This window comes from Gouania willdenowi, chromosome 20 (genome assembly GCF_900634775.1).
Source record: "Gouania willdenowi chromosome 20, fGouWil2.1, whole genome shotgun sequence".
In the NCBI taxonomy this organism is placed as follows: Eukaryota; Metazoa; Chordata; class Actinopteri; order Blenniiformes; family Gobiesocidae; genus Gouania; species Gouania willdenowi.
The window spans coordinates 16,537,398-16,564,111 of record NC_041063.1 but is presented as its reverse complement, the minus strand read 5'-3'; the positions used below and the strand labels follow the sequence as shown (position 1 = coordinate 16,564,111).

Genomic DNA, 26,714 nt, shown 5'->3' with positions numbered 1-26,714 from the left:
GGATAAGTCATTTAAGAAATCAGATATCATGTTTAGTTTATTTCCGCCCCTTTAGGAGGTGAACGCTCTGGAGTGTGAGATTCAGCTGCTGAAAAACCTGCGCCACGAGAGGATTGTGCAGTACTACGGATGTCTTCGGGACCTCGAACAGAGAAAACTCACTATTTTTGTTGAGTTCATGCCTGGGGTAGGTAAACTAAAAACAAGCTATTCGATCACACCAGATGGAAACCAGTGTTACAAACTTCTGTCTTAATAGCGTATTGTTTTTATGTAATTGACTGTATCCAATAGCCTATGTCAATCAAGTCAAGTATGCACAGAACTAAATAAGTTATTGAATAAGAACCTGATGAGGTAAAGCCAAATAAGTTGTAATTGATTATTATTAAATTAAGTGATTATTAAAGTTGGAAGAGGCAGTCGGTCATAGTGAGGCATAAACAGTAAAAGGAAGGTTTGAAAGATTTGAGATTAGATCTTCTCCTCAGGCTTTTATTTTGATATTGGAAAATCCACCTGCACCAACCTCCTGTTATAGCATACAACTACAAAATGGATCAAATGTAACCATAAGCTGCTGCAGACGATAATTTTTTATCAGATAAAGACAGTGTAAGCCTCAAAGATCAATAAATAAATGATTATTTGCTCAAAATGAGATATAAATAGATGGAATTGATGCTCAAAAGTTTGTCTTGATCTCCACTGTAAACACACTGTTTATTGAGATTGTGGGAAAAGTTTCACGCATTGCATTGTGGGATATGGAGTCCCATAGACTGATTTATTCTTAGTTATTCCTTGTATTTCTTTGTCAGAGAAGGAGGACAGTGATTGGCTTGACACCATTTTCTTCTGGTGTGTTCCCAATATCCCTGTAATATCACCTCATGTCGTGAGACATGCAATTTCGGCCGGATTTGGATCTAAAACAAATAAACATCGGCTATTGTTTTGTCACAACTTTCAGTGAAAACACCAGAATTGTGTTGGGAAGTTACTTTGGCAGAGTTTTCAGGGTCAAACGAAAGAAATCACGGTAAGAATAAAGTAGAAACACTTCCGTCTAGAGGACTCCATATTCCACAATGCAATGTGCATTTCTAAAGTTTTTTTTGTGGCAATCAAAACAAACTTTCGAGCTACAATTTCAACCTTTTACATAATTTTTTTGAGCAAATGATTTTCCAATTTAATGATCTCTGAGGCCTACACTATGTATTTATCATTTCCAGCAGCTTTAACCAACCCAGTGTTTCTGTAACAAAGCACATTTACAAAACTGTTAACAGGAAAAATGCAAAGGCATGTACCTGTTACCTCTAGACAAAGCCAATAAATTCCTCAACACTGTCTCTGACGGGCTATTAAACAGTAAACTCAGCAAAAGAGAGTTTACTGTTAGAGTTTGGTGGAGAATATATTCTTCTTTTCTAATGGTTATCTTCAAGAGTTCTTTTAAAAATGTGTTTTCAGTAAATCACACTGAGATCATAACTCTTCATAGAAGCTGAGGGGACATCAGGACACCCTGCGGACCGTAGTGAGGATACTTACTGACATCAGATATGAATCAGATGTTGGGATTTCAATCAAAGGTCCAGCAAATACATGCAGGCTTACCCTGCAGATGCCAAAGTGAATATTTCGATGAAGGAAATTGGAGCTCAGCCTCTACAAACAAATGAGTTTGGGGTTTTTCGTGAGCCGGTGGGAGTCTTGGCCACGATGAATAACAGCATTTCAGAGGCTCTTTGACATGACATAGCAGATAATGTCTGACAGTGATCCCTTAAATTGTTTTGGCGTGCACATTGATAAACACACACATACAGACAGCCAAACCACATTAGCCACATCTGCTAGTAAAGGACCCTGAAATGTCACCAGCTGTCAAACATGTCCTTTGTGGTTGGTGTCAGCAAAACGGCTCATTTTACGAGATCATTTTCTCTCTAAATGAGCAACTTAATGAGCCGCTGTCGCCTGTGGACCTCGTCTGCCAGCGTCTTTTTAATATTTCTACAGCTATTTCTACGTTTCTCAGTGTCTTAGTCACACATTGTCAGGAAATTGGAAATGTTTATGTTTCGCTGAGTTGGTGGTGGTAAGAGAGGGAGGTGACAAAAGCCAAGATTTTGTTTGGTTGGCGGCACAGCTTCACTGCTGTGGCTGACCGATAACACTTTAGTGGCTAAAGGGAGGGGAGGAGGCGTTCTTCTGAGAGTCTTCGAGCTGCTGAGGTGTCTTACTCATAGAAGTAAACATAAAAGTCCAAAGTGCGTCACAGGTGACATTAGATTGGGATTTCCTCTTGCAACATACACTGGAGGAAGTGAAAAAAGGTAATGAGAGAGAATACCACACATCAACGCATGCGGCGGCTTTTTCTCAACACGTTGTTTATATGGTTTGGTTTTGTTCTCAAACTGTCTCAAAGGCTGTTTTAACAGTAATAAAATATATCTGCTGGAACTGGAACACCCACGTTCTCCTCAAAGCCATTGTTATATTGTTTACTGCATAAAAGCATTTATTCTAAAACTCCATCCAATAAATAATAGTTCTTATTACCACACTCTCTTACACACTTTGTTTTTCTCTCTCGTGCTGTATTTTCAGGGCTCCATAAAAGACCAGCTAAAAGCCTACGGGGCTTTGACAGAGAAAGTGACAAGGAGATATACCCGACAGATCCTCCAAGGAGTCTCCTACCTGCACAGCAACATGATTGTACACCGAGACATCAAAGGTAACTGAAGCTGAAAGAGAAACACGAGAGTCGGAGCAGGATTTTCACCAAGTCGTGACCCCTGATTTAGGTTTTAAAGCTGTTACCCCAGATAATATTTATATTAGAATAAATTATAGTCTATGCCTCATAGACCAATGAATCCAACATGACATACTACATAAAGAAAGAAAATTTGGGAAATGAAGTTGCAGAGAAAACCAAGAAATCACAGTAATAATGAAGTAAAACTAGGGGTGTGCATTGCCATGCCATAAATCTGACGATACGATACGATTCACAATACGATATATCCCGATATTTCCTAGTATACTAAACAACACAATATACATTGCGATATCAATAATTACAAATTTCAGCTTTACAAGTACAAAATGGTATAAAATACAATTTATTTTTTTAACTTGTAGCTGTAATTCAAGTACAAATATAAAAAAGTGGTATGTTATCAAAGTACATTTTTCAAAGAAGTTTAACGTTCGTTTCTGCAACAGATTCTGATTCTGTTTCGTTCTTAAACTCTTTAAAAAAAAAAAAAATGAGTAACCACATCAATAAAAGTGCCCAGTATTTTTTATGACAATAAAGTGCAAAGTGAGTGAGGTAGTTTAACAAGCTCAGATGTGGTTCACTGACACCTACTGACCGGGCGTTTACGTGATATGCATATGTTAGTGCAATTAAATGTTTTTTGCGTTAAAGAACACGATTAAAAAAATAAATTTGGAAATTTAATCGTGTGGTGAATTATCGCGATATATCATAGAATCGACTTTCTCTTACACCCTTAGTAAAAACACTTCTATGAATCCATTTTCGGGACTCTACATCCCACAATGCAATGTGCTAAAATGTTTATAGTAGAGATGAAGACAAACTTTCAAGCCACAATTTGAACTTTTTTGGAGTAAATAATGTTCGATTGATAAGAAATAATTGGTGGGTAGCAGCTTTAAATGTTTCAATGGCAGTCATAAAAAGAGAAAAGTACAGACTCATTCACTGTACTTCACTCGACTTAGGGTCATTCATCGTCTCCACAGCCAGCCCGGAAAGATTTAGCTATTTTCAACTCGCCTTTGAGATATATTTGGCTTCATAATGGTGAAATCTTTGCAGTCTAAAAATGTTCAATGTCACATGGAAAGGTTTTTACCTCGGCTGCTCGCTGCCGTGAAATCTGCCATTCCATCAAAATATGGCCAAAAACAAAGGAAATATACAGCCTGGTGAGGGGAAAAAAGGTCTCTGGGCTCCAGAAGAGTGCATGGGTGGGATTTTCCATTTGGAAATACTCTTCATCTGTAATATATCGTGTAAACTTGATTTGCGGTTCTGTCTTTGTATTTAAATACATGAAGTTTCTGAGCAAATCTTGGCATCACAGCCATGAGTTTAGACAGAAAGGATTCTGTAAAATGTGTTGTTGCAAATGAGCCAAATATCTGTGAGAAACATGATGTATTAGAACCTCACTTCCTTTATTCAGCAAATGTGCACTCAGTGGGAGAGGATATGAAACTCAAGAAAAGAAGCTTACATAGATTGAGCTATTAATTCTCCTTTGAGCTCTCCAACCCTTGATTGGTATGAAGGATAAGTAGTGAGCAGTTCACATTAGTCACTGATTAAACAAGTGGTGAAGGAGACATTCGCTTCACGGGCAGATGTGCTGCCAAAACTCATGTTTACTGTACGATTCACGACTTTATAAAAGAGGTATGTTGGTGTTCTGTTGCCGTGGGTTTCGTCGACTGATCTCCTCACATGGTTGAGTTGGTTTAACGGCTGCAGCATACCACCACACGAATTGGAGAATCCCTGTGAGATATTAAAAAGCCCTGAGAGGATCTTGAATATCTCTGAAATTGATATATATATATTTTTTGTTTTACTCTCCACTAGGAGCAAACATTCTGAGAGACTCCTCAGGGAATGTGAAGCTGGGAGACTTCGGAGCCAGCAAGCGGATCCAGACCATCTGCATGTCTGGTACAGGAATCAAGTCTGTCACTGGCACCCCCTACTGGATGAGCCCAGAGGTTATCAATGGGGAGGGATATGGAAGGAAGGCTGATGTCTGGTAAGGAGGCGACCTTTACTGTAAAAGACATGAATTAACACCGATAGATTGTCTTAGATCAGGAACGTCTAAATAATTCTAGATCGGGGATTAAGCCCACTTTGTTTTCAAGTGGCACAAACCAGAATAGTTAAAAAAATTATGTGCAATTTGAACAATACTAAGCCCCCACTATAACTGAAGGTGGTTTAAGAGACATGAACATTCAAGAAGAGTCATGTGGGGGCTATCCATAAAGTCAGTAAAATGATGGTTCATTGTTCTATGAATCTGTGATAACCACTTTTATTTATTCATTTGAATAATATCCACTCTTATCCATTTGTATTTGTGCAACAGTATATAGTCATCTTAAAGATGTAAATCATTGTTTTAATCAGAAATAAAATGGGTTAAAAGTGACCAAAGATGGTAAAATTGGATTTTAAAAACCACAGAAATGAATTTAAAGTTGCAAACAGTGGCCAAAAACGAACAGAAAAATTGGTCAAAATGGTCAACATTGGCTTAAAAGTGGCAGAAATTATTGGGAGGGGGGTAATGTCGTTTAAAAAGTAGGAATAATTAATTTAAACTGGCATATAATGGGCATGACAAATAATGAATATGGTTAAATTGGCAAAAACAGGCATGAAATATGGTAAAAAGTGACAATAATGGGTCAAACTCAACATATGTGACATTAGGGGGGAAAAGTGGTGGAAAGGGTTTAAGTGCCGATAATGTCTTGAAAGTGGGAAAAAATGTGCAGAGAAGTCATTGAAATTTGATAGAGAAGTGGCAGAAATGGGATAAATGTAGCAAAAATGCATTAAAAGGAACAAAATATGGCAAGCAAAAGTGATAAAAACAGGTTAAAATATGGCAAGTTTGGTGTAGTTGGCTCAACTCTGGCGATTTGGAGTCCTGACCCCAAAGTTGAGAACCCCTTCCCTAGTTTATCATTTTAAGATTTAAGTTACTGCATACCTAACACATATAATCAACATTAAGAGCAAAACATTCTGTCACATTCCCCTGAAACTCATCTACGTGATGTTAAAGGAATCAAATGTTTTCACTTAACATCATGCCATGGGCCTAAGCTAGATACTAGTGAGACATTTATTACAATAGATAGAATGAGCAATCAGTGCAGGATGAGACCTCTGCAGGAGGGGGAATGAAGCAAGATTGTGATTGGTGTGAATATTTGCTACTAAAAAAAGAAGAAAAAAAAAACTAACGTCTTGTTTTGATGTGTTTTTTTTCCAGGAGTGTTGCTTGCACAGTTGTTGAGATGCTGACCCAGAAACCTCCCTGGGCTGAATACGAGGCCATGGCGGCCATTTTCAAGATCGCCACCCAACCAACGAAACCCATGCTTCCCGAGGGCGTAACTGACGCGTGCAGGGACTTCCTGCGGCAGGTGTTTGTAGAGGAGAAGTGGCGTCCCACTGCAGACATCCTGCTTAGCCACCCGTTTGTCCAAGGCAGCTTCTGAGGTGACCAACCCCACCCATCCTACCCCACCCACCACCATCCACAGCTCCTCCCCTCCTCTCCGGCCTTCCCGTCACCAGGGTTTCAACACCGTTTTAACTCCTTGTCTTGTCATCCATCACCAGTGTTTGCCTTGGGATTTATGCTTCTCTCACCAGCCGCTGAGAGCCCCCCCGTTGGACTGCTGTCAGACCCTCACAGTCCTCCAAGGCGTCTCCTTGCTTTTTTTAAGTAGGGGAGCGACTAGTATGAACTTTGCAGTCCCATAAGCAACGGACTGCCATGAATTTTACAAGTTCAGGAAATCTGAGTTAAAGCAGAGGATGAGAAGGAAAACCTCATCAGTGTCAGTTGTCACCATTTCCTGAGGTTTTAGGAGTTATTGAACACTTGTAGTAGTACTGTGAGTCAGCGTGGGGTGAAGATGGCAACATATTTTTATACAAGTCAACATTCATAAATGAGATTTCTACTCTCCTTAGAGGAATGTAAATGTATTTTTGTGTCAACGCCTTACAAAAAAAAAAGAGTTTGTAAGAGAGAATGTGTTTTCTACCACCGGAGAGGTTGCCATCATCCTGGCTCTCATTGCTACTCACAACAACGGCCCCTGAAGGATTGGCAACAATGCACTTTTGATATCACTCGTTAAAAATATTTCCAGTGTGCAGGATGATCCAAAGAGGAGATATTTTTCTACTTGAGGCATTTTTTTTTTTTTCAACGTTTTCAAAATAAAGTTTTAATTTAAAGAGCTAAAAAAAAGAAAGAGAAAAAAGACATAGCTTTTGCATCAGTGAGTCACGCCTTCAAAGCAATATTGACATGACAGTCAGAGCGGACGGCGCTCGTTATTTACGTAGTTTGACTCTGAAGTGGCCAAAGAGAAGTCGCAGAGACAAGAACAACTGTTTTCCAGGCGATAATAACGTACAGTGTTAATCACGTCGGACTATGATGTGATCTTTAGCCTTTCCTATGTAACGGCAGCTTTGTGCACAGTGGACTGCACACACACACAATTAGAAGCTTCCGTGTCACGTTCTGTTGCTTAAAAACGATCATGAAGAAATCGTCTCATTTATGTCTTTGCTCGCTCACCTTACGCCTCTATTAGCTTTCTACATCATTTCAATGGGTAACTTTCTGATTGGCTCCGTGCGATGTCATGTGAGCTGAACCGTTGGTTTCACAACGGCCCTCATTTATCAAACTCACGTGAAAACCGGTGCAAATTTGAGTGCACGTTCGGTTGTAAGACCGGACCAACGTGTGATTTAGGAAACATTTGTATTTGACCAATCCTAATGTACAAATGATTGGGTGTTGGTAAGTCCGGTGGCTGAATTTGATCGTCATAAACTTGTTATGCTCACTTGTTTAGGAGGCCCCGCCCACTGAGGTCAAACAAGAAAAAAAGCTTTTCCAAGATGAAAATCGGCATCCTCACATCTGAGTTGGAGCAAAACAAGGATTTGCTTTTTGACTGTGTGAAAACTGGAATTAAAGTCTGCCCCCCTGTGCGTGAGCAACTTCACAACAGAGTTCCTGCAGACACACACGGGTATGGTGTTTATATCAGCCTTAGTCTGCACATTTTAGACAATAAATATCACATAAGAAAAAATTACAGTCGGAAAGCCTTAAAAACCCCTTAAAAATTAATACATGTCCCTTGTCTTTGTTTATTATGTCTTCTGCCAATTTCCCCTATAATTCGTCACATTACTGATTAAATACTGTTGTGCATTTGTAAAAGTTTAAGGAACTATTTACATTTAAAAAGCATGAATGAGGTCCTATTTACTTCGTACAGTCCCCAGAGAGTATTATGTGAAAGGAAAACCAAAAAAAGTGGTATTGGTCATAACTAGGGCTGGGTAATATAGACATAGACACACTCAAATTTGCGCCAAACCTGATGTGAGACCTGATCGTAGCGTACGATCACGTCATATTTGATCAATATTGAAGCTTGCGTGAATATGGTCGAACGTACGTCGTACCCTCAGATCTGAACGTACGAACGGTTGATAAATGAGGACCAATGTGTCTTAAAGTGTCAAGTTGAGACAACGTTAAATGCTGTAATGTCAGGAGGATGGATTGTCAACAGGCTATAAGTGAGAGGTTGTGATTTGATGGCGTTAAAAGAATAATCCACTCCGTTTGACCCGTGCGAGTGCCTTATCTGACTCTGCTTGTTAGTGTTCACTGCCAAAGTGGAAATCTTCCTAATAAGGCGAGCAGCTGTTTATTAGAGAGCACACACAAGATATGTCAAAGTTCTTTTTATACGTAAAGAAAACTATTATACTGTAAATAAATATTGTTCTGCACTTTTGTATGATTTCTTTTTTTTGCATTATATACAAATCTATTGGATGTCTGAGAGCTGGGGCAGTATGTAAAGACTGGGAGGCTCTTGATTGGGACAGAACTAGTTTTGTCTGAATGAGAAAGCCTCTAAACATAAAATGTATTAAGTCAAATATCTTTTGTACATTTAACTTAAATAAATCAAAATTAAGACTCTTTTTTTTTTTTTTATCATGTTCTTGTCGAGATGCTTTCCATAGTTTTTTGTCTTTGTTGTTTAATTGACAATAAGTCGTTTACTGCTGCAGGATTTTACCAATCAGATGGTACTGTATGTGTATAAACCTGCTGTATTTATCGGCATCATTATTATATACCCCAATTCTACAGTTTCAGTATAACTACCTTGTGTCTTATTGTTGTATTTTCCAATACTGAATGAACTGAGATTTTAAACTATCTCCTTAAAAGTTATTTTTGTGGTAGTTTAACTGTTCAAATCTTCTGCCAAGATATTTTTATATCAGTTATTTTCTAGAAATGAAAAACAATTATTAGTATGATAACCAATGCCAACCTATAGCTTTTGGACTAAAATGCAGCTATAAGTGAATTATTTATATATATATCTATATATGTATTATAAATATAAGTTGAGAAGCTTGATTGGCTCAGCTCAGGAAAAAAAGCCTTAATTTTTATCATATGTTTAATTTGTTATTTTTTATATTTGGTGCAACTCTATTACCAACACTCAGGTACGTGACCGTGGCTCAGTGGTAGAGTAACGGAAGGGTTGGTGGTTCGAAACCCGCGCTATCCGAGTCACTGTCGTTGTATCCTTGAGCAGGACACTTTACCCACATTGCCATGTATGAATTGTGCATGAATGTTGGTGGCGGCGGCGCATAATGGCAGCCATGCTTCTGTCAGGATACCCCAGGGTAGCTGTGGCTACATTGTAGCTTACCACCACCTGAATGACTATGAGTGGCTGGTGTGAATAAATAATGGTTTCTGTAACTCGCTTTGAGTCTCCTCAAAAAAAGCACTATAAAAATTCAAGCCATTATTATTATTATTAAAAGTAAATTATATACAGTACATATTTGTAGTTATTATTTAGTTGCTTTTTTCCCTAAACTATAATTCCTTTGCCATTAAGATACAGAAGGGAACATTCCAATTATAAAACCATTTGAGTAAAAAAATAAAATAAATAAAAATACTGATTAAGACAATTTTTGAACTTTTGAATTTTTTTATTTCCCACTTTTTCCAATATTGCCATTTTTCGCTTTACTTGTTTTAGTATTTGTTTTCAAATATTTGTTGTAACACATGATGCATACGACTAAGCTATTTAAAGGACATTAATAAAGTAGAATTATTATATATGTTAATTATATTTAATAATTACAATATAATAATTATAAAATAAAAACAATTATATTTATATTCATTTGAATTTTTCCGCTGCATTTAAAAAGGTTACATTTGAAATAAAATTGTAAATAAACCGGTCGGGCCATGTTGTAAAACAGCAGCTTTTGTAACATCGTGTCATGAAACGTGATCGACGGCAGAGGACCTCAGAGCAGCTGCTCCGTCTACACCGTGTTTCTCACTATTAATACTGCGTTTATTAAAAGTGGACCAGAAACAAACATGTCGGCATCTCGCACAATAATATGTTTGTTAAGAAACGACCTGCGACTCCACGACAATGAGGTAAGAGCATAAAATGTTACATGACCGAAGCAAAAATACCACTTCCTTCGCACTTCCGGTTTCAGCTCAGTTTAACAGTAAAGTGTTTTCAATGATGTTTGCACATTACTTCCTGCTGATAAATACAGTTTTACTGTTTGTAGGGACAAACACAAGCTAGTATCAACGTATTGTATCCACGTGTAGACTTAAAAATAGTAGTTCCGTAAATACCCTTCACAATAAAAGCACCTCTTATTGTGAAAAAATTAAATAAACCCATAGAACTACTACAATTTTCTTTCCTTGACATTGCTTGTTTTAATGTGTTTAAAATAATATTTTACAATATTTCAATTGAAGATGTGCTACTTGTAGAAATACATGATTGGCATCTGTATGTAAATGGGAATTTATGAAACCTGCAAAAGCTGCTAGATACATTTAAACTGTAAATGTAAATGTAATAAGATCATTAATCACTAACTATAGCTTAGGTCAGACATGGGCAACTGGCAGCCCCCAAAGTAAGAGCACAGGTCGACTCGAACAAATACAAAAACATAAATAAAAACATACAAAATTTTAGAAAAATACAGAAAATGACTTCATAAATACACAAAGTGACTCCATAAAAACATATACAATTTCACAAAATAACAACTAAAATAATCAAAATTACCATTAAACAAAAAAGCAAACAAAAATGACAGAAAATATACAAAAAAAAACACAAAAATGGACAAAATTACAATAATTTTCACAAAACAGCAACAAACACAAAAAACAAAAAATAATGTACAAAGCAACAGCAATAATGCACACAATGACTCCAAAAATTGCATCGAAACCCTTTGTTTTCTCCTGTATTTACGCTCAGATTTATCATTATTTTAAATACTGACATAAATGTTGTTGCAATAGTTATTTTTGTGGCTCCTGCTGTAATAAAAGTTGTCCATCTTTGACTTAGGTGACGTGTTATCCAAGAGGTAAAAAGAGCCAATCAACCACAGTTGTTTTAAAGGTCCCATATCATGCTATTTTTCACCCATCTCCATTTGTTCTACGAACCCCAAAAACATATTTATTTTCCCAAACTCGCCTGTTTTCCAGAGTTTCAGCCTCTGAAAAGTCACTTTCTGAGCAACTCAACACAAACAGGCTGATTTGATTCCTACTTATACATATTAATGAGTGGGCGTGTCTATAGATGGGAAATTGACTTCCTCCTCCCCGCACGGTGACGTAGGGCCAGAGGACGGCCCGCCCTCCTCCCACCCCTCCGTAGCTGAGCTCATGCTGCTTTATAAATACGAGACAGAGTGTGGGGGCGGGGCGTTCACCGGTACATACATAGACTGTAGAAAATACATATATAGCACTGCACGAAGGACGCTGAAATGCTCACCTTTGTGGGCGTGTCTGTTTACATGTCAATCGTGGCAGAGAGCTTCCTGGAGGCGCGGCTTCTCCAGCTCAGTGCCGCGTCAAATTCGTCATCAAAGTGGGAACGTGTCATCAAATTGGAGCGAGGTGTTTGGGCTCACCCTGCAGTAAGAAAGGAGTAAATCACCCTCTAACTAATGATTGAGGGAATCAATGAAAAACACACTTTGGACATGTGTATGAAGCCCTAACAACACTTTATGATGTTTAAAGCACAGAAAAGTTGATTTAGGGTAACATGGACCCTTTAACCAGTTCATTATTAGATTATTTGTCACATGAACTATTCTGTACTCTTGTTTTGCAGCTTCTTCACTGGGCTCAGAGAAACGCAGAGTACATTGTCCCTCTGTACTGCTTTGATCCCAGACATTATGTGGGAACATACCATTTCAACCTTCCAAAGACCGGACCTTTCCGTCTGCGCTTTTTACTGGAGAGTGTGAAGGACCTCAGGAACACACTCGTCAACAAAGGAAGGTAAATCAGACATTGTCCTCGTGAATCATCCCATTTGTTTACTTTACAAACGTCTTTTTTAAACACAAGTTAACTTTATAAACTGAATGCAAACCGTCTGTGAGGCTTTCCAGGAACAAACTAAAACCCCTGATACAGGATCAGGACACACCTGTACTTATGTTTATAATACACTGCTCTCCAGCTTTTCCATTTCCTGTTGGATAGCGAGCGCTCTACCCAGGATGCAGCTTGCCTGACATGGTGTGCACAGCAGCGTACGGAGCACGTGCGTTTCTGTGTGTTTATTTTATTATTTTTTTCCATCTGTGTGCAACAGCAATCTAGTGGTGAGGCGGGGTAAACCTGAAACTGTAATTGCTGAACTAATCAAGCAGCTGGGCTCCGTCAGCGGCGTGGCTTTCCAAGAAGAGGTGATATTAGTCAGTGTGTGTGTTATTAAGAACCCAGAGGCTGGGGTTGGCTTTAGTTTCATGTGTTTATTGTGTTCCAGGTGACTGCAGAGGAGCTGAACGTGGAAAAGAAGGTGAGGGAAGTTTGTGCAAAACTCAACGTCAAAGTTCACACATGCTGGGGTTCGACTCTGTTCCACAGAGATGATCTACCGTTCCACCATAGTTCTAGGTGAGAACCTGTACACCATCACTTCCTGCTGTGCAAACTTGGATAAATCCAAATAAATGATCCAGAGCTGTGGATGGAGAAGTGAAGATGGAGTGTCGCTCTTGACATTTGCTTTTATTTTGTCAGCCTGCCTGATGTGTACACACAGTTCAGGAAAGCAGTGGAGACCCAGAGCAGGGTTAGACCTCTTCTTCAAACCCCAGAGAAGCTGAATCCACTTCCAGTAGGACTCGAGGAAGGATCCGTTCCTACTGCAGAGGACCTGGAACAGACAGGTGAGCTAACTCTACTTTTGATTTACACATATAAAAACTTGGAAGCGGGAGTTGTACCTTCAACCATTCCTACAGCTTTAGTACAGAAAATAATAATGGTGTCTTGATCTGATATTGATTAGGGATGTAACAATTAATCGTAAGGCAGTTAAAAATCGATTCATAGGTATCACCGTTCATATCAATTTTCTGAAAATTTAATTGCAGTACTTTTCTTTAAACAGCAGAGGGCGCAATATATTTATCCATCTCTTGTTCAAATGCTGAGGCGGCGGGCGGAATCTGCTACTACTTTCTTTCTGTCTGCCTTCTACTCTTAAATATGTTCATAAATGATTCCTTACCCCTTTAGCACCAAAAGAATATCTGTAATATTACATGAATATGTGTAAAAGTCATGTTTTTCTATTGGCTCTGTCTGCTAGCGCATAGCATCTCTTCTTCACTGCAAGAATATCTGCATGCCAACAGCACTTATAAAAATCAGGAGACAAAATGCACAATTCATCTTCGATATATAAGGAAAATGATGTACAGTATAAACAAAGTACACAAATATCAAATGACAATGAAAATGTTGAACAAAATATGAAATGAAAATGAAAAATGTCTAATTCCAGAGGCCGTCACTGATCCACGCTCAGCGTTCCCCTGCAGTGGGGGGGAAACTCACGCTCTAGCTCGACTAAAACACTATTTCTGGGACACGGTGAGTAAAAACTTATCACTGTATCATTTTTGTAGTTTATCACAAATAAAACTACAATGCCCATTTTGAGATTGACTTTATTTCTAGGATTTAGTTGCAACTTACAAAGAGACACGTAACGGTTTGATCGGTGTGGATTACTCCACCAAGTTTGCACCCTGGTGAGTTTATTTAAATATTAAGTTTTTCCTTGGAATGCTTTATGGATTTTTTTTTCCCACTATTTTCCAACATAATTTCTAAACTGTACAGGCTGGCAATGGGTTGCATTTCCCCCAGATACATTTATCATCAAATCAAACAGTATGAGACTGAGCGAACCGCTAACCAGAGCACCTACTGGTCAGTACACGTCACATCTGGACTAATGTAACAGTCAGTGGTCACTAGTGAGACTCACACATGTCCTTTTGTCTGTGATTGGTTCTTTCCCACAGGGTCATCTTTGAACTGCTGTGGAGAGACTACTTTAGGTTTGTGGCATTGAAGTATGGAAACAGAATGTTTCACGTCAAAGGTATTAATGGCTGCTCACATTTCTTTGTTTTTAGTATATATTTCATGTAAAAAGTCACTTAACATCTGATTAATTTTCACTCAGGGCTTCAAGAAAAATCTGTGCCATGGAAAAGAGACATGAAGCTGTTTGATGCTTGGAAAGGTGGTGCTATTGTATTTTTGCATGCAGAAATGTGTATATATATATATATATATATATATATATATATATATATATATACAGTATATATTTAGCACGTCGTATATGGGGAGAGATTTGTCTAAAAATATGTATTTTTCAGATTTTCACATGTGTTTTTCAGATTCAAAAGTATATCCATGGTTTACATATGCTTTATTTTTTTCTGTGTGTATGTATCTTGAATTATTATGAATAAATCTTTAAAAAAATAAATAAATAAAAAATCACTCGCCAAAAATCAAAATCCACAAACGCACTTTACACAATTCACAAGCACAATTTAAGATTTACACAAGGTCATTCATGATAAATGCACGGACAAAAAATATTAAACACATGTAAATTGTGGATATAGTTGTGGGTCTGAAAAACACATGTCAAAATCTGAAAAACGCGTGAAAATATTAAAAAAAATACATGTGAAAATTGTGAATATTTCTGAGACATATCTTTCTCCATGTGTCACATGCATGTGTAACCTCACTTCACCTGTGTGTGGGTCATTCTTTCATACAGAGGGACGCACTGGGGTGCCATTTGTGGACGCCAACATGAGAGAACTGGCAATGACAGGCTTCATGTCCAACAGGGGGCGGCAGAATGTTGCCAGTTTTCTAACCAAGGATCTGTGCCTGGATTGGAGGATGGGAGCAGAGTGGTTTGAATACCTACTGGTAATAAACTACTGGAAACTAAATAATGATGATACAGAATGCAGTTTGGGCAACTGTTTATATTGTGTACATTCATGTGTAAAGGTTGTAAATTAAGAAAACATTATCTTTCAGCCTTGAACAAATACAAGGATGTCGTTGAACAGTGTTTTCCAACCTTGGGGTCGGGACCTCATGTGGAGTCGCCTGGATTTAAAATGGGGTCACCTAAAATTTCTAGTATTTTGTAAAAAAAAAAAAAAAAAAAAAAAAAAACATAGGTAAAAACGGGTTAAAATTAAATTTTTTAAATGTTTTGAAGTATTATTTTTCAAATACTCATTACACAATAAATATCAAATAACTGTATCCTATACTTAAACTTCTCAAATATAAATCTACTTGAAATAAAATGCAGTATAAAAACATCTGAGGTGGCACACTTCTGGCTACTCTGCATTTGTAACACACTTTAATAAACACGACCAAAAACTTTTTCTCTTGGGTCGCTAAACATTCGTGATATCAAAATGGGGTCACGACCCAAAAAAGGTTGGAACTTGGAACCCTCTGTCTTAGAACAATGTGCTAAAAAAAAACAAATTAGTGGGTGCTTTTCTTTTTCTTCTGTTATTATAGATCGATTATGATGTCTGCAGCAATTATGGCAACTGGCTCTACAGCGCAGGCATTGGAAACGATCCCAGAGAGAACAGGAAGTTCAACATGATCAAACAAGGCCTGGACTACGACAGTAATGTACGTTTCAAAGCTGCTTTTTAACCACTGCATGAAATACTGTTTCCTTCCACTTATTTACCAAGTTAGATTCTTTAAAATGTGTGTTATCACTCGTTAAAAATTTAATTAGTTTTTTGTAATTATTATTATTATTTATCATTATTAAAACAACACAATCTTAAACAACTGTATTTCTATACTTTTACTTTGCGAATATAGTTAAGATAAAATGCAGTAAAAATAAATACATATCTGAGCTCAAACGTGATTGAAAACTATCAAAATAGGGTCACGATCCAAAAAAGGTTGTTAATATTCCACTGCAGAAAGACCCACACACACACACACTGTCACAGACACTCATTGCATTATGATAGATAGATTTTTAATACCATTGTACAAAGTTGTATAACGGAATTTGTAGCAGCTTGGAATAGTGTTACAACACGTAAAAATATACTATTATATCTTAAGATAAAAACACAACTATCTACTTAAGAGGTTAAAGGCACGTACAGTATATACTGTGTAAATTGTCAGGTGCAACAGCGCAATGGATGTTTTTTTTGTGTTTTTTCATTTCCTGAAATCATCAACTGTTGTTAATGAAATGATTCCATGTTTGGGGGGGGGGGCTTCAGGGTGACTACGTGCGGCAGTGGCTGCCAGAGTTGCAGACCATCAGAGGAGCAGACGTGCACACCCCCTGGATCCTCAGCAGCGCTGCGCTGTCACACGCTCAGGTGTCCCTGGGCGACACATACCCGACCCCTGTCATCGTAGCCCCTGAGTGGAGCAGACACTTTAACAAGAAACCAGTGAGTGTGTGAGAAAAGGGAAGTGGAAGTTCAGACACCACCGTTAGTTGTTTTTTTTTTTTTTTTTTTTTACATTATGGTAGCAAAGGAAGGATTTTTATTGAAATAATTGTTTGTATTTACTAGAAAATGTTTTATTGACTAATTTTTCTTTTGTCTGGTTCCTCTCAGGGTGGTGGAGGTCCATCACAGAGAGGAAAGAAAGGTCCGTCTCACACCCCCAAACAGCACCGGGACAGAGGAATTGACTTTTATTTCTCCAGAAGCAAAAACCTGTGATAACTCCAAACTAACAGACACATCCAGAATGTTTACTCTGCATTATTGAAGTTTTCTCATGTTCTTGGAAGTTGTTTGGTGAGGATGAGGAAGCACTTTTGTTTAAAAACGTGAAGTTTATTTAACCGCACGGGCATTCACTTCTTTTGTTGTTGCTTTGTTTAAAAGACTTTATTCTGTTCATGTTTCCTGCTCATCAGCAGCAACAAAGACTGACCTTGTTGGTTTTATTTTGATGCAAAATAAATGTGTCTGTTGATGCATTTTTTTTTAACACTTGTGAAACTACTACAAGGTGGATTTTGCAGTCTCACTTTTATTTAACCCTATAGTGGATTATTCAGAGCAAACATAGCAATAAATAGAATTTAATATTTATGTGGATCACCTGATGGTTTGACTTTTTTTGTTTATTAACAACAACAACAACAACAAACATACTTTCAACAAAGTAATAATTATTTTTTTAATTTCCTCAAATAATTAAAAAAAGCCACCTAATGTTATGTTTAATTACATTATTATTCAGCACCTGTGTGAGTTTTTTGGGGGGGAAAGTTGTGTTAAAACTTTAACCATTGTTTAAAAGAAAATCCCCTTTAGTCTTATATGGAGGTAGATTTTCAATCAAAGAAAAAAAAAGTGTTCAAAAGCAATTATTTGTGTCTCAAAGATTTTTTTTTTTTAGTAAAGTGATTTTTATTTAATTGAAAATATAATAATAAAAAAATAAACTATCCTGTGATAATAATAATGAAAATCACCATAATAATAAAGTTAGTATCCATGTAAAATGTGTAAATCCATGTTTAAGAGTAGATGATCAACACCAGTGATTCTCAACTGGTGGGTCGGGACCCAGTCATGGGTCAGGGACAGCTGGTAAAAAATAAATAAATAGCCTGCTTAATGTCTCTCATGTTGGACTTGTCTTTTATTATGAAAAAACTTTTTTTTTTCTTTTTTTTTTTTTTTTACAGGCATCCTGTGAAATGAGTGTTACATAGGAAACTACATAGATTTATGTTTTAAAAAAGATTATATATATATGTGTGTGTGTGTTTTCAACAGCTATTTTTGAAAAATTAAATTTGGTTGGTTGAATTCTCAAAAAAAAAAAAAAAAGTGGGTCGCGATTTAATGACCATGGCAAAATATGGGTCCCAGAGTGAGACCAACCGAGAACCCCTGCTAGACCTACTTTCTCCTCCCACACGTGACGCTTGTCCAGTCTTAAAAAATCATTGACGTCACTTCCTCATTGTCACGTAAAGCTTCGCTGGGAAACAGAAACACTGTGATTGTGTCAATGATCAGAGTTTATTCTCACTAATATCTCCCTCCAGTCTGTCCTGGTCACCTGAGGACCATGGCTTGTTCATACCCGGACCACAAGCAGGACACGGACCAAGACTTGGAGTCGGTCCCTCTGGTTGCTCTGAACATGTCTGTTAGGAGGAAGCTGGGTCTGTACCTGAACCCCAGACAGACTGTCGCCGCAGACTGGATGACCGTAGCGGAGGAGATGGACTTCACTTACCTGGAGATCAGGAACTATGAGGCGTTCAAGGACCCGACCAAGAAGCTCCTGGAGGACTGGCAGGCCCGGAGTGCGGAGGTCTCTGTGGGGAAGTTGTTATCGATCCTTACGAAGCTGGAGAGGACGGACATAGTGGAGGACCTGGGACCCATGATTGGTGCGTTACTGGAGAGGAAAAACCTTTAGCAATAATAAAAACACTTTCCCTGTTTTTGTTTTTTTAATTAATTATAATTATTATTATTAAATATTTTTTGTTACTTTCCATGTTTACGCGCTAAAGAAAAAAGTTTTTCCCAAATGCAAATTATCCTAAACATAATGGTCTCTTACCAAATAATTAATCATAAACAATACTTAATATTTACCTCTTGTGTGAAGTAATGCAATTTGAAATTCCATTAATTTAAATAAAGAATAGTAACATTTTAAATGACAATTATCACTTAAAAGCAGCAAATTGCATATTTATTGTATACATTTCACAACCTATCACATACTTAACACACTGTATTCATACTGTTATATTATTGTCAGCCTAAATACTGACCATAAAAGGAATTCCTAGATAGGGCATATAATAATAATAATAATAATAATAATAATAATTATTATTATTATTATTATTATTATTATTATTTAATTACGTTGTTGTTTATTTTGTGGATTTATGCGTTCACGTAATCTTCAATAACCTTTTGTTTGATTGCAAAAAAGGAGCTATCTCAACTTATTTGAATTATTATTTTATGTCTTTGTTCTGCCTAAAGTTGCACACAAACAGGAAGTGCATACTAACTTTTTGCAGTGTCTGATTATATTTAGACCAGTGCATACTAGTGATCTTAATGTTAATTAGTCAAACCAAGTCATTTTAGACATTTTCATACCTACAATTTTAAAGGAGCTTACATAGACAAAGATAGTTTAGTGGGAGGAATATCACAGAACACTTTCAAACACTTTTTAGATTAAAAAATAAGGGAAACTGCAATCAAGAGTGTTGCTTTGATACATTTCCCAGTAGAAGTCTTAGTATATTATTGTAAATCCATTTATTTATCTTTTCATAACTGTATTTTATGTGCTCATCATGTGTGCTGACTGTACACATGCACGTGATAACAGATGAGGATGTCAGGAAGTATTATGAGAGCCTGAAGAAGAAGAAGGAGGAGCCCTGTCTTCCTCTGCAGGTCCCTGAGGTTGACAGCTGTGCCCCTCGGACCCCTGAGACACTGGGCCTCACCACTCAGGATGACCCTGAAGGTCAGGAAATCCATCAGCATTATTTATTTATACTTAACACACGTTTAACATCAGATTAATTGATAAATATGGGAATTTGCATGGAATTTGTATTTGCAATGTGCATTAACTGGAGTGTGTTACAGACTTTATTTCATGTGCATAATGCAGGTTTACCGGAGAAGTTCGACGCCTTTATCTGCTACTGCAAGAGTGACTTTGGCTTCGTCTACGAGATGATCAGGGAACTGGAGCAAACACAGTACAAACTCAAACTGTGTGTGTTTGACAGAGACGTCCTCCCAGGATCGTGTGTATGGACCATCACAAGTGAACTGATTGAAAGGAGGTGAGATGTTTATGGTTAAATCCTGATTACAGCAAGTTTTTACCTGCTTTCAGGGTTGGGGTCAATTGTAATTTTAATCACGTAATTGAGAATTAATTACAATTAAGACGTTATTATAATTAAGGCCCAAGCACAATGGTGCACAGGACCCTATTGTAATGGACCTCTTTTTTTTTATTATTCTTCTTACAAAAAAGTGATTGCACTTTTGAGGGCCTAAACACGGTCAAAAATGTATGAAAGTTTGGACGCATATTTGGACAGGCGAAAATTTTTATATTTTAGGGGAATCGGACAAAATGACTCAATGGCGCCCCCTTGAAAATTCAATTTGCTCCCAGCTAGCACTGATGACATCATTACTGTGGAACTTGTGTCTTGCATCCAACACTGCACTGTTAAAGCACTTCACACAGTCATATTTTTATTTTAAACATACACGTTTATTTGGTTGTTTTATAAAACAATCTTGACAATAAAGTTGAATTTTTATAGTATGAAATTTTGCTCTTAGCAGCCTGTTCACGTGGATGATGTGCTACGCTTATGGAAGTTATTTAGAGGTTGTAGCGCTAAGTAGATGCTAATTAATTATAGCAGCTTTCATTTGTATTACAAAAAAAAGTTCTAATTTAACCCAACTGTTATTTATAGTCATAGCGCCACCTATTGGTAAAAGGAAATCATAGGTATTATATTCGCACAGAACATTGCAGGAAAGTTTGTGATATAATCCTTGAAAGTGGTCAGCTACGTCTCAACACGTTAAAATTTCTGCCACACCCCGACATGCAACACACCTCAACGTGTGCCACGTCCCGACATGCGTGTGGTTGCTAGGGCCCGTTGATCGCTGTTTGCAGCTTTAATTGGAATTGAAATTGAAAAAATCTGTTGCTGTTGTAATCATAATTTAATTGTGATTTAGTTCAGATAACTGACTTTATAATTGTAATTGGCCTGGAAATGGAATAAAAACTCATTTACAACCATGTTACACATTGTTGGGGCTATCGTGGCTCAGTGGTAGAGTGGGGCGTACAGTAACCAAAGGGTTTGGGGTTTGAATCCCGCTCTATCCATGTCATTGTGTCCTTGGGCAAGGCACTTTACCCACATTGCCTCGTCTGTATTGTGCATGAATGTTGGTGGTGGTCAGAGGGGCCGTAGCCACGCTTCTGTCAGGATGCCCCAGTGAAGCTGTGGCTACATTGTAGCTTACCACCGCCAACATGACTGATGTGAGTGACTGGTGTGAATGTAATGCGCTTTGAGTTTCCTCGAAAAAAGCGCCATTGTTTTTGTTATTAGTATTATTATCAAAGCTAACACAAGAAGATCACTTTTTCTTTTATTATTTATTATAAGGTTCAGTAATTGTGATTAATTAAATTTAGTAATTGTAATTGACTTTCAGGGGGAAAATAATCATTGTAATTTTAATTGTAATTGGAAAAAAGCTGGTTACTGTAATCATAATTGAGTTGTAATCGAACATGGATAATTGAAGACGTAAATGTAATTGTGGTTTACTACCTGATTGTAATGATTGTAATCGTGTGTGTTTTTTTTAAATAATGTATTTTCTATGTGTGACCATGTCTCCAGGTGTAAGAGGATGGTAGTGGTGATTTCTGATGAATACCTTGAAAGCGAAGACTGTGATTTTCAGACCAAGTTTGCCCTCAGCCTCAGTCCTGGTGAAGCAGAGTTTTTTCATTCTCGCAAATAGCCTAAATTTAACAAAAGTTTATGTATTTGTCTCATTTTTAATGTTGTTTTTACATCTTCCTCAGGTGCTCGAAATAAACGCCTCATTCCAGTTATCTACAAGCAGATGAAAAAGCCGTTCCCCAGCATCCTACGCTTCCTCACAGTGTGCGACTACACACGACCTTGCACTCAGGCCTGGTTCTGGGTGCGACTCGCCAAAGCTCTGTCACTGCCATAAACAGGGACTGGGGTTGTTATTAATCATGTTTGATTTACATTCACATGGATGACGTTGGACAGCCGCCAACAATAAGAGTGCATGTATGCGCTGTGATCTTATACTGCAGGTACCCAAAATCCATTTATGGAAGTCATGCTGCATTGTACAACCAGCAAAGTTCACTTTCACAGGAAATTAGCTTGACTTCTCTCTTGAACTGGCCACTTCCTCTTTTGACTCAGTTTTTTGTTTTTTCTTTACCAAGCTCTAAGTCAAAGGGGAAGCTTTATTTTTACTGTTATATTTTCACATCGTCTATTTTCTTAAAACTGGCTTTCACTTTGTATATCTACCAAAAAGCTCTCTGTCTTTGGATTTCACTTCCTATTTTTTTAAATGTATAAAATGTTGTTACTTTTTATAGAAAAAAAGTGTTGTACATTGACTAAACAAACTGAGATTTCTACAGGATAAAACTATATTTTTATCTCCCTAAATGGCAGCTTTTTTTTTCCTAAATGAACTGCACATTTGTCGTGTCATGATTTTGTAAACCTTGTGTGTTATGAAACCCAACCAGTAGAGGTCCCACTGAGCCAATGCAGCAGAGAAAGTGTGGATTTATCATGAACACGGAAACGTCCAATCACGCCTGAGCATACACGATTCTGTCCAATCAGAGGACAGCATGTTCACAGAGGACTCCGCCTCCACGTGAATGACTTTTTCACCCTATTTTGGTTTGTAAGGTATAATTTCCGGAAAATTCTGATGATTATTAAAAATAGTACTTATTATTAGACTGACCAAGACAGTGCATGTATTTATACACACCTTAAAACGCCTAATAATGTTTATATCAATTATTATTTTATTTTATATTTTTTTTTAAGGTTTACATCCTCTTATTTGACTTTCTGTTCCTTATTTATCCAATTATTGTATTTTATTTTATTTCAGATCCAGGGCGATCCATATAATAATAAAAATAGAAAATTAGAGAACAAAATGACTTTAAATACGTATACTATGCACACGTGCACCCACTTATAAAGCAATCATATTCATGTATTACCTCCACAAATCATGCACAGACTTTGTGCAACAGTGTACTCAATATACACAACCTGTGCAGATTGTACAAATGCTTCTGCATATTAAATCGCGTGCACACAACAATAAATTGTATTTGTAAATTATATTAATTTATAATTAAAATTCAATAAATAAAGGACAAATAACGCTTTTTCTGGTAATACTGAAACGCAAAGAACAATTACAAAATTGAACATTTAAAATGGGCTTTCTTATTTGATTTATTGCTATTATTGTGCAATTGTTTAATGTGATAAGACATGTTCTGTCCTCGTGTCGGTCGGTTTTTGTAAATTATGATGTATTAAAAAGTACAATAACATAACATATTTATATACAGATAATATATAATTTGTTTATAGTAATAATGTGTTAGTATTATTGCATTTGTTCGAAATAAAACAGATACATTAATGTAAGTATCAATAAACATGTTTAGGGAGGGGGCGGGTCTATGAGACGCTGCGGAACAGAAACCGTCCAATAGCATCCCGCCATTGTCGGTGTGGCGGAACTGTTCTCTTCAGGACGTAATAACAGCTTTTAATCATGTTTAAGATAAAGCTAGTAAACGATATGTGAGCGTTTGTGTAGAAATAGCTTACAGTGTGACTTTGGCAATACATTTAAGTGAATTTTCAACGTGTAGCATCCAAAGTGGAAGCTTTAGAGCGTTGCTGCAGTTGACCTCACTCAACATGGCCGCCCGCAGTGCCCACCCTCACTCAGCAGGAATGCGGTAGGCGGGTCCGCGAGGCTAGTGTCAAACTTTGGGAATGACAGGAGTGCTGCAGGATCCGCCAAGAAGCGAAGTGTTGCCCCTGTTGGTCCTGTTTGGATTACTTTCAGTCCTTTCCAGCCTCTAGGTTCACCGGCTCCCCGCAGACGGCTCAGCCATGTCGGAGGACCCGAGCTCTCAACCATGGACTATCAACAAAGATGATTATGAGCTACACGAGGTGATTGGTACGTAGCCGGTTAGCGTTACGGCTGTGTTAATGGCATTTTTTTTCTTTTGTCACACATTCACACGGGCAATATGGAAACAACACGAAGATGTGTTAACATCTTATAAAATGTTTAACGAGTAGAAGGCATCCTCTTTCTCTGGAGCGGGGCTGAGTTCGTTTTGTTTCTAAAGCTCGACTTCCTTTCGGCGGGCGGTGCATTACGTGGAGCTATAGTCAAACTTACCCCGTCCACCAGGGCGATGCTGAAGTTTTAAACGAATGTCACACTCTCCTCTTGACAGACTATCTACTTACTTACTAGAAACTAATGAGCCATTTGTCACCCAACTAGAAATATTTACTGTAAGATAACTGTGACAAACGTGCTTTATATTTAATTTAGAAGAAATGTTCACTAAATAAATGAATAAAAAAATACCACTTATGCAAAGCTGTCATTAAACTGTACTCATTGGCTTAAGATTTTAAGTTTAACAAAATACTTATACAATTATATGTTTTGTAGAGCCTGACACATATTATATTTTTAGGGCTGATATCTATAATGTTATTATATATTTTATATTATATATTTTTTTTTATTTTAATTTTTAATTTTTAAAAAGAACATTCATATAAACAGGATATATAATGTACACATGGACAAATTGTTATAATACCCAAAATATGATTAAAGACCAAGAAGCAGAACAATACCAGATTATAATAAGGCACGTGATTATGTTACATTGTTAACATTAGGACTATAAAGCCACTGATAAATAAGAAAATATAAACTTGTGCAAACTCTATTTCTGGAATACAATGGCAATAAGTATACAATTGATTATCCACTATAATAGACATTCAATAATCAATAATAAAAAATAATGTTTATTTGAAATCAATACTGTTAATTAATACATCAGTTACATATTGGAGTCCGACAAACTATAATCAGCCCTGTCAACACTTAATAATCGGTCAGGCTCTAAGTTTTTGTGTAATTAACAACAAAATAAACAAAAATATTCTCCTATACTATAGAAACAAAAATGTATCTTATACTTTGTGTTTTCGGGCCCTTAAACTCTATTATAACCTTATTATATTATTCCACTCTTGTGCTGATGTCAGACGTGCTATCCTGGAGGATGCCACGCCTCCCTCTTCCAGTTGGATGTGACTAGTTAATATAATTATTTAAAGGAAAGCCATCTTGGATCCTTGAACCACCTATTCCTCCGGGATAAACTGACTCCTTACCCTGCCAACTTGTGAAAAGCACCTTTTTTTGAAAAGTTACATCTAAGATTCCGTTTTTGCAGTTATTTCTCAAAGTTCATGACCTAGTAGTAAAATATTTGCACAACATAAAAGGTGACTGGGGGGTCAATAGTGTGGACGGAGCAGTGTAATGTTCCTCATACGGGGGCACAGGGCATTACTTAGATTAGATTAAGTAATTTTCACTGTTTCTGTTCAAGGATTATATTTTCAGAGAAGGATTTTTTTTTTTTTTGCGTTGAGCAGTTTTCTGCTTGAATGTTCCTCATTATGCATGTGTGTGATGAAGAGGATTAAATAGTTTCTGATGACAGAAATCTGGAAAGGATTTACTGTGACGTGTAATATTATCAGCGATGCTGTGTGTGACTGTGGTAGGGATTTAAACCTGTTACGTGTATTTATTTTTTTGTTAAGTGAAAGAAAGCAGCACTGTAAACTGTAAGCCCTGCAGTGTAGCTGGAGGTATGTTGCACCTTTTCCTGTGCGGGGTTAAGCCAGAGAGGATGTCTTCCAGGTTGGCTCCGCCGGAGGAATGACAGCCTTTGCTTGTGAAGTCTTGAAATGTCCCACCATAAATAGCTGGCCTGACCTACCCTACCTTTCTTTGGTTGACTTTGTTAAGAAGGGATGAAAAAAAAAAGTGGGCAAGCAGCACATAAGCAACGCATTGTTCCTTCAAATCAGTTAGTTGGTGCCTCTGGTTTACTTAGACTGAGTGATGCATGTTTCCTCAGGGAATCTGCCGGTTTATATGCTTTTCCCTTTGCAGGCCCTAAATCACCCTATCTGTATATAGGTTTCCAAAGAGTTGAAGTCAACTTACATTATCTCTGCATTTCTTTTCAGTTTCTTGGAAGCTTTCTGTAGAGGCACCCTGCAAGATAACACCCGGCTATTAAGCATGCACACAGAGATAAAGACCCTCTTGTATAGGAACCTGTTCTGTTGCATTTTTCTGCAGTTTTACACACAAACTTAGCCACACAGGTTGAAAACCGGTGAGACCTTTAGGAGGATCAAGCTTCAGCATGCTCGAGTTTCTTTGGTTTAGACCAACGGACCATGATTAACAACCTAGCTTGGGATATTGATTGCGCAGTTAGCCTGATTTCCTCCTGTTGTTTCATGAAGTTGCTAAAGCTGATTTCAAAGTGTATGTGTATATGGATGGTAAAGATCAGGTTTACCTACTACACACCATCCAAATGAGCATAAGAGAGGCTTTGTCCTCA

General features: G+C 37.3%; 4 protein-coding genes across 5 annotated transcripts in view; all 4 read left to right on the top strand.

The window, feature by feature from the left end:
• map3k22 (mitogen-activated protein kinase kinase kinase 22) overlaps nt 1–8,664 on the top strand; it is a 55,560-nt gene extending 46,896 nt beyond the window's left edge. For both annotated transcript variants that reach the window (XM_028434512.1, XM_028434513.1), the window contains 4 exons: nt 56–187; nt 2,626–2,755; nt 4,661–4,838; nt 6,093–8,664. In XM_028434512.1, coding sequence (XP_028290313.1) covers nt 56–187; nt 2,626–2,755; nt 4,661–4,838; nt 6,093–6,321 — 669 coding nt within the window. In that variant the 3' untranslated portion in view covers nt 6,322–8,664. The remainder of the gene's footprint in view (nt 1–55; nt 188–2,625; nt 2,756–4,660; nt 4,839–6,092) is intronic.
• A 1,537-nt stretch (nt 8,665–10,201) lies between these two features.
• cry-dash (cryptochrome DASH) lies at nt 10,202–17,338 on the top strand. The gene is made up of 14 exons (XM_028434563.1): nt 10,202–10,370; nt 12,106–12,278; nt 12,598–12,691; nt 12,772–12,902; nt 13,029–13,177; nt 13,798–13,886; nt 13,974–14,047; nt 14,139–14,228; nt 14,324–14,403; nt 14,488–14,547; nt 15,103–15,260; nt 15,879–15,998; nt 16,622–16,798; nt 16,970–17,338. The coding sequence occupies exons 1-14, from the start codon at nt 10,308–10,310 to the stop codon at nt 17,075–17,077; spliced, it is 1,566 nt and encodes a 521-aa protein (XP_028290364.1). The 5' UTR covers nt 10,202–10,307; the 3' UTR covers nt 17,078–17,338.
• A 981-nt stretch (nt 17,339–18,319) lies between these two features.
• On the top strand, nt 18,320–22,644 carry myd88 (MYD88 innate immune signal transduction adaptor). Its single transcript, XM_028434564.1, has 5 exons — nt 18,320–18,774; nt 19,746–19,886; nt 20,037–20,214; nt 21,823–21,914; nt 22,011–22,644. The coding sequence occupies exons 1-5, from the start codon at nt 18,447–18,449 to the stop codon at nt 22,163–22,165; spliced, it is 894 nt and encodes a 297-aa protein (XP_028290365.1). The 5' UTR covers nt 18,320–18,446; the 3' UTR covers nt 22,166–22,644.
• Nucleotides 22,645–23,729: 1,085 nt separating this feature from the next.
• oxsr1b (oxidative stress responsive kinase 1b) overlaps nt 23,730–26,714 on the top strand; it is a 38,146-nt gene continuing 35,161 nt past the window's right edge. Inside the window, 1 exon segment of the mRNA XM_028434665.1 lies at nt 23,730–24,208. Within this exon segment, the coding sequence (XP_028290466.1) occupies nt 24,139–24,208 (70 nt within the window). The 5' untranslated portion in view covers nt 23,730–24,138.

What these genes read in the sequence shown, in the direction of transcription:
- cry-dash (XM_028434563.1), top strand. Translation starts at nt 10,308, where the DNA reads ATGTCGGCATCTCGCACAATAATATGTTTGTTAAGAAACGACCTGCGA. An exon ending in CCGTTCCACCATAGTTCTAG is followed by an intron (nt 12,903 to 13,028) that starts GTGAGAACCTGT and finishes TTATTTTGTCAG; the next exon opens with CCTGCCTGATGTGTACACAC. An exon ending in GCTGTTTGATGCTTGGAAAG is followed by an intron (nt 14,548 to 15,102) that starts GTGGTGCTATTG and finishes TCTTTCATACAG; the next exon opens with AGGGACGCACTGGGGTGCCA.
- myd88 (XM_028434564.1), top strand. Translation starts at nt 18,447, where the DNA reads ATGGCTTGTTCATACCCGGACCACAAGCAGGACACGGACCAAGACTTG. An exon ending in GGACCTGGGACCCATGATTG is followed by an intron (nt 18,775 to 19,745) that starts GTGCGTTACTGG and finishes ACGTGATAACAG; the next exon opens with ATGAGGATGTCAGGAAGTAT. An exon ending in AGTGAACTGATTGAAAGGAG is followed by an intron (nt 20,215 to 21,822) that starts GTGAGATGTTTA and finishes CCATGTCTCCAG; the next exon opens with GTGTAAGAGGATGGTAGTGG.